Source organism: Manis pentadactyla, chromosome 10 (genome assembly GCF_030020395.1).
Source record: "Manis pentadactyla isolate mManPen7 chromosome 10, mManPen7.hap1, whole genome shotgun sequence".
NCBI lineage: Eukaryota > Metazoa > Chordata > Mammalia > Pholidota > Manidae > Manis > Manis pentadactyla.
Genome location: NC_080028.1, coordinates 76,443,427 through 76,459,371, shown reverse-complemented (window position 1 = coordinate 76,459,371; position 15,945 = coordinate 76,443,427). Strand labels below are relative to the sequence as shown.

Here is a 15,945-nt window from a genome sequence, read left to right as displayed (position 1 = left end):
AACAATGTTGGCTGAGGTCATTAACTTGAAACTGTTCTTTTTTACTATAGGTATTCCAATTATTGAAGTCCTAATTTATATTCATTTTACACATATTGATAAGTTCTCTTCATTTTCATTGAGTTCAGAATACTTTTTAATTTTCCTTTTGATTCTTCTTTGAGTCATGGTTACTTAGTATTGTGTTATTATGTTTCCAAATATATAGGGATTTTCAGAGATCTATTACCTGATTTCTTATTTGGTTTCTCTGTTGTCCAAGAATAATATTTGAATTACTTGAATCCTTTTATATGTATTGAGGTGGAATCTCCAACTATAATTACAGATTTCTATTTCTTCTGGGAGTTCTATTTTTGCTTTATGTATCATGAAGCTTTGCTATTAACATAAATATTATGCATAAATCAACAAACAAAAAACAAATAACCCAATTAAAAAATGGGCAGAGGAACTGAACACACAGTTCTCCAAAAAAGAAATACAGATGGCCAACAGACACATGAAAAGATGCTCCACATCGCTAATTATCAGAGAAATGCAAATTAAAACTACAATGAGGTATCACCTCACACCAGTAAGGATGGCTGCCATCCAAAAGACAAACAACAACAAATGTTGGCGAGGCTGTGGAGAAAGGGGAACCCTCCTACACTGTTGGTGGGAATGTAAATTAGTTCAACCATTGTGGAAAGCGGTATGGAGGTACATCAAAATGCTCAAAACAGACTTACCATTTGACCCAGTAATTGCACTCCTAGGAATTTACCCTAAGAATGCAGCAATCAGGTTTGAGAAAGACCAATGCACCCCTATGTTTATCGCAGCACTATTTACAATAGCCAAGAACTGGAAGCAACCTAAATGTCCATCGATAGATGAATGGATAGAGAAGATGTGGTACATATACACAATGGAATACTACTCAGCCATAAGAAAAGGGCAAATCCTACCATTTGCAGCAACATGGATGGAGCTGGAGGGTATTATGCTCAGTGAAACAAGCCAAGTGGAGAAAGAGAAATACCAAATGATTTCACTCATCCATGGAGTATAAGAACAAAGGAAAAACTGAAGGAACAAAACAGCAGCAGAATCACAGAACTCAAGAATGGACTAACAGGTACCAAAGGGAAAGGGATTGGAGAGGATGGGTGGGTAGGGAGAGATAAGGGGAGGGGGAGAAGAAGGGGGGCATTAAGATTAGCATGCGGGGGGGTGGGAGAAAGGGGAGGGCTGTACAACACAGAGAAGACAAGTAGTGATTCTACAACATTTTGCTATGCTGATGGACAGTGACTGTAAAGAGGTTTATAGGGGGGACCTGGTATAGGGGAGAGCCTAGTAAACATAATATTCGTCATGTAAGTGTAGATTAATGACACGAAAAAAAAAAAAAAGGCAGTTCCTGTGTGGTGACTTCCAATGAGTTCTACACAAGGGTATAAAGGGCATATAAAAGTGTAGGCAAAGGGTCTGTTTGTGTTTATACAGAGGATCAAAGCCTAATTTGGCTACCCCGAAAATGAACTAAGATACGATATGAAAAAGAACTTCCAACATCAGCACTCTCTGGAAGACTCATGCCAGAAGATGATCATCAAAAAACCCCAACAAAGATCCACGCACTGCTACAGGTGTAGATGCACTCATCCCACCAGTTCCTGGACTTGCCATGGGAATGAGGAAGGAGATATCTAAGCTGGCCTGTGCATACAGTAAAACAACAAATTTGACTGGATCTATACTGTTGGAACTCAACCAAGAATTAGGAGAAGTGCAAATTGTAGCGCTCCAAAATCTTACAACTACAGACTATTTACTGTTAAAAGAACATATGGGATGTGAACAGTCCCCAGGAATGGGTTGTTTTAATTTGTCTGATTTCTCTCAGACTTCTCAATTTCAGTTGGACAATATCCACCATATCATAGATAAATTTTCACAAATGCCTAAGGTGCCTAACTGGTTTTCTTGGTTTCACTGGAGATGGCTGGTAATTACAGGTATGCTTTGGTTATGTAACTATACTCCTATTATGTTAATGTGTGTGCACAATTTAATTAGTAGTTTAAAACCTATACATGCTGAAGTTACTCTACAAGAAGATATGTCAAAGAAATAATCAATCTTCCCAGGTTTTCTTCCACCTGCTACTTCTATAGCTTTTCTTCTTCCTTCCTAATTACAACCCTTAAATAGAATTCGTGCCTCATATCGAATTTACCGAGTATCATAATTCTTCCAAGTGGTAAAGATACCTCAAGACAAATGCTGGGCATAGAAGCCACAGGGCATAAATATGCAAAGAAGTAAAAAGCTAACCTTTTCAAACAATAAGGCTTCTCTCTCACTTACCAACTTTACATTTCCCTGTATGGCCCCGGAAGATGACTGGTTAGCCAGAGACGGGTAAGATTCCTAAAGGGAGGAACAACCTAAGACAGGCACAGTCGCGGGGGGCTCATCAGGTGAGAAATTGGGGATCAACAGAGGTGAGGCTTAGAACCTCAACCCCCCTGTTCTGAGAAATCTTCTGCATACGTGGATGTTTTATTGCCTTGTCTAGCTTGGATTAACACATAGTCTACAGGCACACACCTAATCATCTACATTTGCTCTCTTACAACACTAAACTATGTTTTCTACCTTTATCTTGTATCTACCTACCACTTCAGCATTTTATTAAAAATAATAATAATAAAGAGAGAAATGTGGTATCCACATATAAATCAAGTATAAAAATCAAATGAGTATTCATATTTGAACTGACTGTTTATAGTTCATAATGCATGAATAAAACCGAAAAGTTTCTGTGATGACTGCCCTTGTACTACTCACCATGTAACTTATTCAATATGTAAGAATTTGTTCTCCATGTAAGAACTTGTTCATTATGCTTCAGAAGATTGGAGACTGACGAAAATTAGGCTTGGGGTGGATTAATGATTGTGCATTGAGCATTGACCCCCCTATACAGAATTTTATTGTTGTTAACAACCATTCGATCGATAAATATGAGAGATACCCTCACAACAACAACAAAAAAAAACAAAAAAAAAGAAAAGAAAAAGAAAAAAAGTACACACTTCCAATTGTAAAATAAATAAGTAACCGGGATGTAATGTATAGCATAAGGAATATAGTCAAAATATGGTAACAACTTGCTATGGTGATAGCTGGTACGTAGAATTATCATGTATATAAATGTTGAATCACTGTGTTGTACACCTGAAACTAATGTAATACTGTGTGTCAACTACCCTTCAATAAAAAGTAATTATCTACAAAAAAAAACAAAAAACATTATGCATAATGTCCTCCTGATTCGGCCCCTTTATCATTACAAACAGGCCTTCTTTATCCCTGGAAACTTTCTCTATTCTGACTTCTACTTTGATATTAATAGTATGATATTAATACCATTATTAATCATTATATCATTACAAATATCATTATATTTTTTATTTTACATTTAACCTATTTGTATCTTTATATTTAAAGTAGGTTTCTTGTAGTTAGCAGGTAGGTTTTGCTTTTGTATCCAATCTGACAGTATTTGCCTTTTAAGTGGAGTATTTATATTTAGACTATTATAAGGTAATATGATTATTGATATTGTTAGGTTTAAATCTATCATTTTACTATTTGTTGTCTCTTTGTCCCATCTAATCTTTATTTTCCTATTTCCTTTTTTTCTTCTGAATTAGTATGTTTTATGATCTTATTTCATCTCCTTTGGCAGTGGGTTAGGTATGGTTCTTTGTGGTGTTATTTTAGTGGTTGCTTTAGGAGTTACACATCTTTAACTTACCACAGTTTACCTTTAAGTGATATTACAACACTTCACATAGAAGAACCTTTTAACTATATATTTGCATCATACACTTTAATTATGCATGTTATATAACCTACAATATGTTATCTTAAACAATTATTTTAAGAGATTTTAATTTTTTGATGAACTGCCAGTGTTCACCATAGCAGTTGCACAATTTTTTACAATCCTGTAAACAGTGCACAAAGGTTCCAACTTCTCTTCATCGCTGCCAACACATTCTTTTTTTTAATAGTAGCCATCCTAATGGATGTGAGGTGATACTCGTTGTGATTTTGATTTGCATTTCTCTGAAAGTGAGTTGAACATTTTTTTCCCTTAGATTTGTTGGCCTTTTGTGTATACAGTTGACCCTTGAACAAGATGGGTTTGAATTACACAGATCCACTTATATGTAGATTTTTTTCAATAAATACATAGGAAAATTTTTTGGAAATTTACAAGAATTTGAAAAAACATTTTCTTTTTTCTAGCTTACTTTAATTGTAAGAATATGGTATGTAATACACATTAAGTTTGTGTTAATCAACTGTTTATATTATCAATAAGACTTCCAGTCAACAGCAGGCTATTAGTTAAGTTTTGGGGAGTCAAAAATCATTTATAGATTTTTGACTTTATGGGGTGGGGATAGGGAACTGGTGCTCCCAATCCCCGTGTTGAAGGATCAACTATAATTTTTTAAGAAATGTCTGTTCAGGTCCTTTGCACATTTTTTAATTGAGTTGTTTTGTTAGCTTTAGAGATGACTTATATACTCTGAATCTTAATTCCTTATCAGATACATGACTTGCAATATTTTCTCTCATCCATAAATTGCCTTTTCATTCTGCTAATTGTCTTGATAAGCGAAAGCTGTTAAATTTGATATAGTCCCATTTTTCTTTTCTTGCATTTTTTGTGCTTTTGATGTCATACCCAAGAAATCATTGCCAAATTCAATGTTATGAAGTTTTTCCCTTATGTTATGTTCCAGAAGTTTTAAAGTTTGCAATCTTACATTTAGGTCTTCAGTCCATTTTAACTTAATTTTTGTATATGGTGTAATATAAGGTTCCAACTTCCCTTTTTGCACATGGATATCCAGTTTTCCCAGCACCATTTTGGTGACACTATCTTTCACATTGAATAGTCATGGCACTCTTTCAAAGATTGTTTACCATATAAGCAAAGTTCTATTTCTTTATTGTGTTCCGTTGGTCATGTCTGTCTTTATGCCAGTACACTACTGTTTTGAGAGCTGTAGCTTTGTAATATGTTTTAAAATCAGCAAGTTTGTATCATTGAACTTTGTTCTTCTTTTTCAAGATTATGTTGGCTTTCAGAGTCCTTTGAGATTCCATACAAATGTCAGGATTTTTTTTTCTATTTCTTCAAAAAGTAACACTAGGATTTTTATAGGCATTGCACTGAATCTGTCAGTCACCTCGGGTACTGTTGACATCTTAACAATACTGTGTTCCAATCCATGAGCATGGAAAAGTTTTCCATTTACTTGTTTCTTCTTTAATTTCTTTCAGCAGTGTTCTGTAGTTTTTAGTGTACAAGTGTTTCACTTCCTTGTTTAGGTTATTCCTAAGAACTTTATTCTTTTTTGATGTTATTGTAAATGAGATTTTTTTTCTAAATTTCCTTTTCTGATTGTTCTTTGTTAGTACATAAAAACAAGTGATTTTTGTGTGACTTTGTATCCTTCTGCTTTGATAAATTCATTTATTAGTTCTAACAGTGTTTCTGTGTAGTCTAGAGTTTCCTACATGTCATATATGAACAGTGGTAATTTTACCTCTTCTTATCCATTTGGATACCTTTTATTTCTTTTCTTGCCTAATTGCCCTGGCTAGGACTGCCCCCACCCCTACCCTGTCCACAACACTATGTTGAATAGAGGTGTGGTAAGAGCAGGCATCCTTGTTCCTGATCTTAGAGAAAAAGCTTCAGTCTTTCACCTTTGCGTAGGATGTTAGCTGTGGGCATTTCATATATGACCTTTACTATGTTGAAATACTTTCCTTCTGTTCCTAGTTTGTTGAGTGTTTTTATCAAGAAAGAGTGTTGAATCTTTTCAAATGCTTTTTCTGCATCAATTCAGATAATCATGTGGTTTTTGTCCTTCATTCTGATGTGGTGTATTACATGGGTGATTTTCGTACACTGAACCATCCTTGTGTTCTAGGACTAAATCCCATTTAATCATGGTGTATAATACTGTTAATGTGCTGTTGAATTCAGTTTGCTAATATTTTGCTATTTAAGCTAATTACTAAATTAGAAGGACTTATTATTGCCATTTTGTTGTTTCCTGTATGTCACAGCTTTTTGTCCCTCCTTTCCTCTCTACTGTCTTCCCTTGTTTCATTGATTTTTTTTGTAGTGATATGCTTTGATATCTCATATCTCATTTTCTTTTTGTATATTCTGTGGATATTTTCATTGCATTTATCATTATAATTACATAAAACATCTAGTTATAACCTTCTATTTTAAAGTGATAATTTACCTTCATTTGCATACAAAAACTCTACTTCTGTAAGCTCCACTCCCCTGACTTTATTAATGTCATAACTTAACATCTTTATGGATTGTATACCTATTAAAATTGGTATATTTTTTTTTCATGTTTTTGTCATTTGAATTCTGAATCAAAATTAAAAGTGAATTTATTCACCAAAATTACATAATACCAGTTACTATATTTGTCCATGTGTTTACCTTTACTGATGAATTTTGTTTTCATGTGGCTTCATGTTGCTGTCTAGTATCCTTTCATCTTAAAGGGTTCCCTTCAGCATTCTTGCAGAGCAGGTCTAGTAGTAATGAACTCCCTTAGCTTTTTGTTTTCTGGGAAAGTCTTCATTTCTCCTTCATTTTGAAGCATGGTTTTGCTGGACACAGTATTCTTGGTTGATAGATTTTTTTCTCTTAGCACTTTCACTATATCATGCCTTCCTCTTCTGGCCTGCAAGGATTCTGCTGAGAAATCCACAGATAATCCATGGACGCTCCCATGTATGTGATGGAGTTACTGTTCTGCTGCTCTCAGGAGTCTCTCTTTGACTTTGATAGTTTGTGTGGGTCTCCTTGGATTTATCCTGGTTGGGGCATAGCTTCTAGCTATTATTTCTTCAAATAACATATCTCTGCCCCTTTCTATTTTCTTCTGGGACCCCCATATCATGAATATTGGCCCTTTTGATAGTGTCTCTTAAGACTCTTAGACTTTATTCACTTTTCTTCATTCTTTTTCTTTTACTTTGACTCAATAATTTCAAATAATCTACAAGTTTGCTGATTTTCTTCTGCTTAATCAAGTCTGACATTGATCCTCTTTCTTTTCAAACTCACTTATTGTATTTTTCAGCTCCAGAATTTGTTTGGTTCTTTTTTATATTGCTGTTTCTTTGCTGATATTCTCATTTTGTTCATGCATCATTTTCCTGATTTTGTTAGTTGTCTTGTTCTCTTCTAGCTCATTCTGTGTTTCTTTAGAGTGGTTTCTGGAATTTTATTTTGTTTCTTTGATTGGATCATTTTCCTTCTTTGTGTTGTCTTGTGATATTTTTTTTGAAACCTAATAATTTGAAAAATGAATGGCATTATGGAAGAGGAAGACTTTCACTGATCAGTGCAACTAAACGTTTCAAGAGCTCCCAAACCTATTTTGAGGATGTGTCTTCTCTGAGTTTGTGCATGTGTTTTAGATGTCGCAGATTCCCTAAGCGCTTGTCCTTGTTTCTTCTCAGAGCTTGTAATCTATTGCTCCCCTGGCATCTGCCTAAGGAACTGCAGCTTTAATGTGCCATGGTGATCATATCTGTTTTCAGTGGCTTCCAAACAAGGCTGCCAGTCCTGTCAATGCTCTGAATCAGGCAAGACAGAAACTAGTTTCTTAAGCAGCCCCCAGACTAGCCATAACAATGGATGCAGTCGGTTTCTGTCTAGAGGGAGGATCCCCAGTGTAGGAAGTTTCCTCCCTGTTGAGTCCTACCAGGATAGGGGAAGGACATAGGTGGGCATTTAAAACACTTCCTTTCCCTTTTGCTTGAACTCCTGATTGTTTTTTGTTGGTGTGGATATTGTAGCTTCTCAGCTGGTCAAGAGTTTCTACAAAGGTACCCTGGTCTGTATATTGTTGTTAACTTGATGTCTCTAGGAAAATGAGGGCATGAAGCTTCCTAGTCCACCATCTTGCTGATGTCACTCTTTTTCAGTTTCCCAAACAATGCTGCCAGTACCATCAGTGCTCTGAGTCAGGCAAGACAGAGACTAGTCCCTTGAACATCCTCCAGGCAAGCCAAATTGTTGGACATTAGATCCACTCTTATGTTTCTGTCCCAAAACATAAGAGTATCCCCAGTGTGGGAGGTTTCCTCTGGATTGTCCTGCACTAGCTCAGATGGGCATTGAGCTGCACCATTTTAAATCCTACCTCTGTATGTTTTAGGTATAAATCCCTCACGTGGTAACTGATTTGCAAATATTTTCTCCCATTCTTTGGGTTGCCTTTGACATTGTTGATAGTGTCATTTGTTGTACTTTTTAATTTTGATAAAGTCCAACTTATTTTCTTTTGTTGCCTGTGCCTTTGGTGTCATTTTCAGGAAATCATTGCCAAATCCAGTATCATGAGGCTCTTCTGTGGGAGCACTTTTATCTCCATGGTGATAGGATGTCTTAGATCATCACAAAGATTTTCTATTATCAAGCAGAAAACACTCAGCTTGAAGATGCAGACTATCCAATGGAAGAATGTAGTCTCTTCAAGCTTTTATGGGAAAACACCACAGATTTTCTTACCCCTTTTGAAGGAATCTCTTCTTGGTTTTATGTATATCTGGGTGCTGTAGCTTTTCAGTTGGTCCCCAGAGTTCTTACAAAGGTATTCTGGTCTGTATGTTGTTAATTGGTATCTCTGGGACAGTGAGGGTCTGAAGCTTCCTTGTATTTCCATCTTGTTGATTTCACTTTTTTTCTTACAGTATTCTTTTAAGAATGCTGTTGTGGGAAGAAATCGGTGTTTCTTATTTATCTTTCTGCAGGATCCTTAATTTTTCCCCCCAACATCCATTTCCTTCTTTCCCTTCATTGGAATGTCTCTAAGAGGGTATTAACCTCTTCTTTATAGATATAGTTCTTTCCCAGAAACACTGCTTCTCTGAGCTTACCAAGCCTCTTCCCTATAGTCAAGTGCTGTGAACTCTCAAAGTCACTACCTGTGTTTATTATTTTGGCATTTAGTTGTATTTTTTCCTTCTGGGGATGATTTTATTTCTGCTTCATCCAAGTCTTCCATGCCCCTTGGTTTTTCCCCCCAGAATCCTTAAGCCTCCTCTCTCTGTTCTCTTTACTCACAGGCTTGCAACAATGTGAGATGGAGGGAGCTCTTTTGTAATTTAACTTATTTCTTTACTTAGAGGTAATTTGAAGATTGTAGTAGTCTCTTAGTAATGCCAAAAGTATGGGTTATATGGTTTTTTTTAACTCTCTTTAACTGATACATGGTTTTTCTGTGAGGCTGTGTGATATCACTGTTTTCTTCCAAACCATGAAGTCAGCCCTGTATTGCTTTTTAATTGAGTAAAAAGACAACCATTGTTTATATTATTGTGGCTCACTTCCAGGTTCACTTATCCAGGCTGTGCTGTTCTCTGCAGGTTCTTGACAAGGCCTGAGTGAAAATTCCCGTTTCCCTTCAGCATTGTCCAGTTCTCTTTTGGACTCTTTTCACCCACCCTCACTGAGAAGATAAAGAAAAGGGTAAGTAAATGGATTTTCTGACATGATTTATTTAATAAACTTATTATCTTCCCCATTAAGGATGTAGTACATTATTAAGTTTGCTGTATTATTTCTCCAACTTTTTTGTTTTTATTAATATTTTATAAAATACATTGCTATAAAAATAGGAATCACACTATGTATAGTTTTGCATCTTTATTTTTTCATTTAACATTGTATCTTGTCATATCACTACCTAATCTTACTTCCCTTGTTTTTAATGGCTGTCGTATTCTGTTGTAGCATATACTTGTGATTTTTAGTATTTGTGCTTTATGAATTTTTGTTATCCAAATAATGCTGCAATGAAATCCCTGTATACAAGTCCTTGTATGTTCAGCAGGTGTTTGTATTGAGAAATTCCTTGAAGTAGAATTTTCCCATGTTTTGACTCATGATTTCTTTAGATTTGACTTAATTCTCTTCCCACATCCACATCCTCACTGTATTCTACTGTTTTTCTTATAGATGAGGATCAAGTGGGCGGAGATGTCAACTGTCTATGTTGGGCCATTTAGCAAAAATTGCAACCTCAGGCTCTTGAAGAGGCTGTTTAAGAACTTTGGCCCAGTCCAGTCAATGACTCTTGTTCTTGAAACCATTCAGGTAATAAGAAAACTCAGATCTTCACCTTCTAGGTTAGCGCTGGTAATTCAGATGCCTACTGAGACCATTCAGATAAACAAATATTAGTGATGTGAGCTTGATCATCACCAACTGGATGTGAGACATGCTCTGACAGGAGCAGTTGTTGACCCACAAGAATATGTACCCATATTGCCAGATCTTTTGATTTTATTGTTTTGTTTTGACAATGAAGAAACCTACCATTTTTTGTATGTTGGCTCCAATTCTCTTAAATATCATGTAAGCCATACAATATGTCTACTAACTGAGTGTAAACTATGAGCTTCCTGCTTGTGACCTCAGCTTTAAATGATAAAATGCCCTTCCGAAAAGAGCAGTGATTTACATGTCTTGGGAAGTCTTTGTAGGGCTTAACTACAAAGTAGGCTCATAGCTGGATTAAGATTCAAGGGAAGCTTATTATAGAGTTGTTGTTATTCTCCAGTCTCTTGGAGGAAATTCTGTCTACTAGTTTGTGATGTACATAAAAACCCTATAAAGAGTTAAATTATTTTACTTCTTAAAAAATAATTAAGGTTTAAAAAATTCATATTTAATAAGCCTCCATCTTTATGATCATAGTAATTAGTCAATAAATAAAGACTCAGGTTATTAGATAAAGCAATAACAATAGTATAAGCACATTATTTAGAGACAGAGGAAACCATGAAAAGAATTCAAAATAGAATATATATCTACATATAGTGGCTGCACCATTTTAAATCCTACCTGTAATGCCAAGTGTTCCAATTTCTCCATATTCTAGATGACACTTGTTTTCTTTCTTCCTTTCTCTTTCTCTCTTCCTCTCCTGCCTCCACTCTCCTTTCTTTACTTTTTTAAAATAGCCATTCTAACAGATGTGAAGTGGTATCTTGTGGTTTTGATATGCATCTCCCTAATGAGTGGTGTACAGTATCGTTTTGTATGCTCCTTGGTTATTTGTATATCTAATTTGGAGAAATGTCTATTCATGTCCTTTGCCCACTTTGTAATTAGATTATTTGATTTTTTTGTTGGTAAGTTTGAGAAGTTCTCTATATGTTTTAGGTATAAATCCCTCACTTGGTAACTGATTTGCAAATATTTTCTCCCATTCTTTGGGTTGCCTTTGACATTGTTGATAGTGTCATTTGTTGTACTTTTTAATTTTGATAAAGTCCAACTTATTTTCTTTTGTTGCCTGTGCCTTTGGTGTCATTTTCAGGAAATCATTGCCAAATCCAGTATCATAAGGCTCTTCTGTGGGAACATTTTTATCTCCATGGTGATGGGATAGCTTAGATCATCACAAGGATTTTCTATTATCACGCAGAAAACACTCAGTTTGAAGATGCAGACTATCCAATGGAAGAACGTAGTCTCTTCAAGCTTATAGGAAAGCTGCATTTCTAAAATTAAGCGAACAAGGCAAATGGGAATCTCTACCTGTGACATGCAGTGATGACTTTAGTATGAAAAGCAAGTTGGGTATAAAGGATTTGTTATTGCTTCTGCATACCACTCAGGGAGAGAGGGTTTCAATTTGAAATGACAAATAAAGGTTATTTATTATCTAAGAAACCAGTTCCTAAACTTTGGTGATTCCACTTAAAATTCATATTCTGCAGTCACTGTCTCACCCAACACAGCAAGCACATCCATTCTCATGATTTTAGGCCCCTTCCCCAGCCCCTTCTCTGATAGTTTGAGCCTGGAAAACAAAGGTAAGGAAATCTTGTTTTTCCTGCAGCCACATCTCTGTATACAGTTTGAAGTCCTGGAAGCTGCCCAGCTGGCCATAGAGTCCATGGATGGCATTCTAGTAGAAGGTGCCTGCATCAAGGTAGGATAGCTAGAGAAAGCAAAAAGCAGCCCCTTCCCTCAGCCCTAGCCCAGCACAGCCTGTATTCATGGTGCCCTAAGTAAGACAGACAGCTTACAGAACAACAGTCCAGAGGTCCAGGCACAAGACTTCATTATAGCAAGTCTTAAGCCAAACCTGCTATTCTAGCAGTGACTAAGACTTGATTGTTTTAGTTTTTGTCATAACCAGCCTGGGTAATTGTAGGGTCTTCCTTGTATTCTTCATTACTATTTAGACCCCAAAGGGCTTATTCTGCATGGTTTTTTGTAGCTGCCCTTTCATTTAACTTTCAGGGGGATCAATAGTGGTATTTTAAGGTTTCTTAAGCAAGAAAACAATTTTTTTGGAGTAGAAGGCAGGAAACTTATTTCCATTGCAGGGCAATGGAGGGGAGAAGGAAAGGGAAGAGAAATTATACTTACACAAAAATACTACATTTATGTATTTATTTATTACCTAAGTCTCTACCATAGGCCTATGAGGCAGTTACCATTAGCCTCCTTATACAGATGAGGAAACTGCAGAATTGAGTTACTTGCTAGTATATAACAGACCTGGGGGTGAAGTGGTGACTATTCACCACTAACACCATCTTTTCTTGGTTAGGTGCAGAGGCCTGTGACAGAGCTCACCCTTGTGACACTCTTTTGAATGAGCTGGAACAAGATTCCGAGAATCAAGGTACTATATACCTGTCTGGAGTGAGCAAAAACTTCAGAGAACACCTGCTGCAGCAGTCCACCCTCATCTGTGGCCTGGAGGCTGTGATCTTGCCTAAAGATCTTGAAAGTGGAAAGCAGAAAAAATACTGTTTCCTGAGTAAATCTATGCCACTGAATGTAACCTTGGGGAAGGAGATAACATGAGCACAGAGAAAGGAAATGTTCACCAAATAAGCTCTCCTGGGCTGGACAGATCAACAGCTTCTGATTCTGTCCTCCCATGGCCCTGGCTGGGCTCCAGGTTGGTGGTAACCAACTTTTTTGGCCTTTAATAATAGTAGGGGGTATTCTTACTTTCAGAATTCAAAACTTTTTCAGTGCCTAGAGGGCCCTCAACATTCTCATAGGCAAGGACTGGAAGCTGAAAGGCAGGCATGCCCTGACCCCCAGGCACCTCTGCACATGGCTCAGGGACTTACCAAGAAGGCCCCCAGGGGTTCGTGTCATACCTCCCTCCTGGGAGCAGCTAGCCTTCCAGGTGAGTGAGTGAGTGAGCATTTCCTGGAGCCAGAGGGGAAACGTGTCTTGGTTTGCTGGCTCTGAGCACTGGCCTTCTGATGTTTACAAAAATTAGTCAGGAGAGCCCTGCTCAAGTGACACTTAAGCCTTCCATCTTTTTCCCTGCCCTGGCAGTAGTCTTACTTCACTCTCCAGCTTCTCCCAGCCCTGGATGACACATTGTTCTCCAAGATCTCTCATACTTTTGTCCCTTCCATACCTGCTAAAATCTGGTTTTGGCCCTCTAGGTGGCTCTCCTAGGCAGAGGGACTGACATAGGTTGCAGAGCTGGATGGGTCTTTGGTGATCAAGGGTTTCCCAAAATGTGGTACAAATACACAAGATAATTTTTGGTGATCATAGATGGGCTTTTTTTTTCTCTTTCACTTGTAGGTATGAACTTGTTTTTCTGACACTCATTAAAGTATATAACAACTCACTGAACCTGTGATTTTGTGGATAGTATTACCTAGATGAAGCTAAGGAAGAAATTGACTCACTTTAAAGAAAGACATTAGAGGAACACACAAGCAGAGGGTAAAGGTAGAAGGTGAATGGCTGAAGTTTGGGAAACCCTATCCTAGTCTAATCTTCTGTACTTAACAGATGAGAAATAGAGGCCAAGGCTTGTGAGAGACTTGCCCCAGTCACAAAGATACTTCACAGCTGAGGCCAGACTAGAGTTTCTCATTAGTGATGTGGTTTCCTTAGCTTGAGGCCCTTGAAGACCCACATGGATGAAAAGACAGCAACTTTCCTCCTAAACTGTTTTGGTGGCCTGGGGCTGCTGGGATGGACAGGGAGCCCTGCAGTATGGGATCTAGCTTCAGATTAAGGGTTCATAGAGAGCCTTTCCTGGAATTCCATGTCCTAGAGCCTGAGGAAGAATGTTACAGCCCTTCCACAGGTGAGCAAGTGAGTACTTTAGCTAAGTGTCAACATGTGTCTTTGATCCTAGACTCTGAAGGTGGACCACCCAAAGGTAGTAGCCTGGCGCTGGGGTCGGAAGATAGAAAAGCTCTACCACAGCCTGTGCCCAGGGACCCTCTGCCTCATCCTGCTGCCAGGAACCAAGAGGTGAGGACCGGGTTGTCCTTCATTGTTCTAGCTTCTGGACTTCAGCTGTTCTTAGCAAAAGGCCTTTTGTTCATGTCCAGGCAGGCACATAAATGAGGACTTGTATTATATCCCCATTTTACATGTATATGCTCTTCTCTAACTACACTTATTGGTCTCTCAAGGAGATAGCTCATCCCAGTTTAAAGCCAGGGGTCTCTGGTCTTGCAGCCTCTCTGGACAAGAGGCAGCTGTCCAACCCCACTTGAGTAAAAATAGTCGGGAAGTTCTAGGGCAAGGCCTCGGCTTAGTGTGACTAACACTTGTCTCTCCCACATATTGGGAATGTGTTCCTACCTTCCCTGCCCTCTCCTACTTTGCTACCTCTGTTAACTTTTAAGTGAGAGGAGTTGTTTTGCTGATTCTAAGTGTGAGGAATACTGGAGCAGAACTCTGGGTCCAGTCCCAGCTCTACCATCTATCTCCTCTGACAGGTGGCCAAGCCAGTTTCCCACTGTGGGTCTTAATTTCTCTTTGGTAAAATAAGGGATTTGGAGTACATCAGTGATTTTCCAGCCCTTTTAAGTATAAAACCCCCTTTAAAAAGAAAAATCGTATTAAATTCTAAAGCATAAAGATGGGCAATTCTGGGATAAGTGAGTAGATGAATGAATGAATGGAGTAAATTATTTCTGAAAATCCTTTAAAATTCTGAATTCTAGTATTCTTTCCCAGGCCCAAGGTCCCAGATAGGCAAAACATGAATGCCTTGGGCCTTTAAGTCTAAATCAGAAATTAATTTCCTGTCATAAAATCCTTATAACATGTGTCCATGTATCTTGGCCACTACTGAAATGGGGTACCTGCTGGGTCACTAGTGAGAACTGCTGTCTCTGGGAAACAGAAACAAGCATTAGATGTTTACCTTGGGGGAAAAAAAATCTTAGATTGATATACTTTAAACAGGTTTGTGGGTAGGCTATAATAAGAGGTTAAAAGTGACCAAAAGTTGCCAAGAAAGCTTTTTTGTTAACAGCAAGGATCTGAGGGGCAGACAGACTTGCTTTGACATAGCTTCCCGGAACCAGTGTATGGAGCTAGGGTAGACCAAGGGACTGGCCTCCATGTTCCAGGTAGAACACTTAAAGACTGCAGTTCCTCACTGTGCAGGTAAACTAAGCCAACAGTGGGCCAAAGCTTTCTCCTCCCAGAAGTGGCCAGAATGTTCTACACGGGGGAGGGCTTGGAGCAGGGAGTATTGGGGTCAGAGAGTAGTAAGGCTTAGGATTTGACTGAGGCAAAGGTCCCAAGACGTGTTAGACAAGTCAGAAGGAAACTCTGGGAACAGCCAGTCCTGCAGTAAGGGAACCTGATGCTACTCCTTTCTTTTAAAAAGTTACACTCTGATTTCTGTAGCCATATTGATCAGACCCATCAGCAGGAGCATCCATTACCCCAGTGTATAACTTACTTACTGTGTGGACTTCTCTGGGCTTTGTCTGTGCAACCATCTCCATGATGCCAGCAGATACCCTTGGGAAAGGGTCAAAGTGGCCTAGGAAGGCATAGCAAAGAGGATA

General features: G+C 37.9%; 1 protein-coding gene across 1 annotated transcript in view; it reads left to right on the top strand.

The window, feature by feature from the left end:
- Positions 1-15,945, top strand: part of REXO5 (RNA exonuclease 5) — a 56,211-nt gene that overhangs the window by 37,910 nt on the left and 2,356 nt on the right. Inside the window, 9 exon segments of the mRNA XM_057487974.1 lie at positions 9,493-9,521; positions 9,523-9,595; positions 10,085-10,222; positions 11,976-12,068; positions 12,696-12,720; positions 12,723-12,908; positions 13,112-13,123; positions 13,126-13,289; positions 14,268-14,386. Coding sequence (XP_057343957.1) covers positions 9,493-9,521; positions 9,523-9,595; positions 10,085-10,222; positions 11,976-12,068; positions 12,696-12,720; positions 12,723-12,908; positions 13,112-13,123; positions 13,126-13,289; positions 14,268-14,386 — 839 coding nt within the window.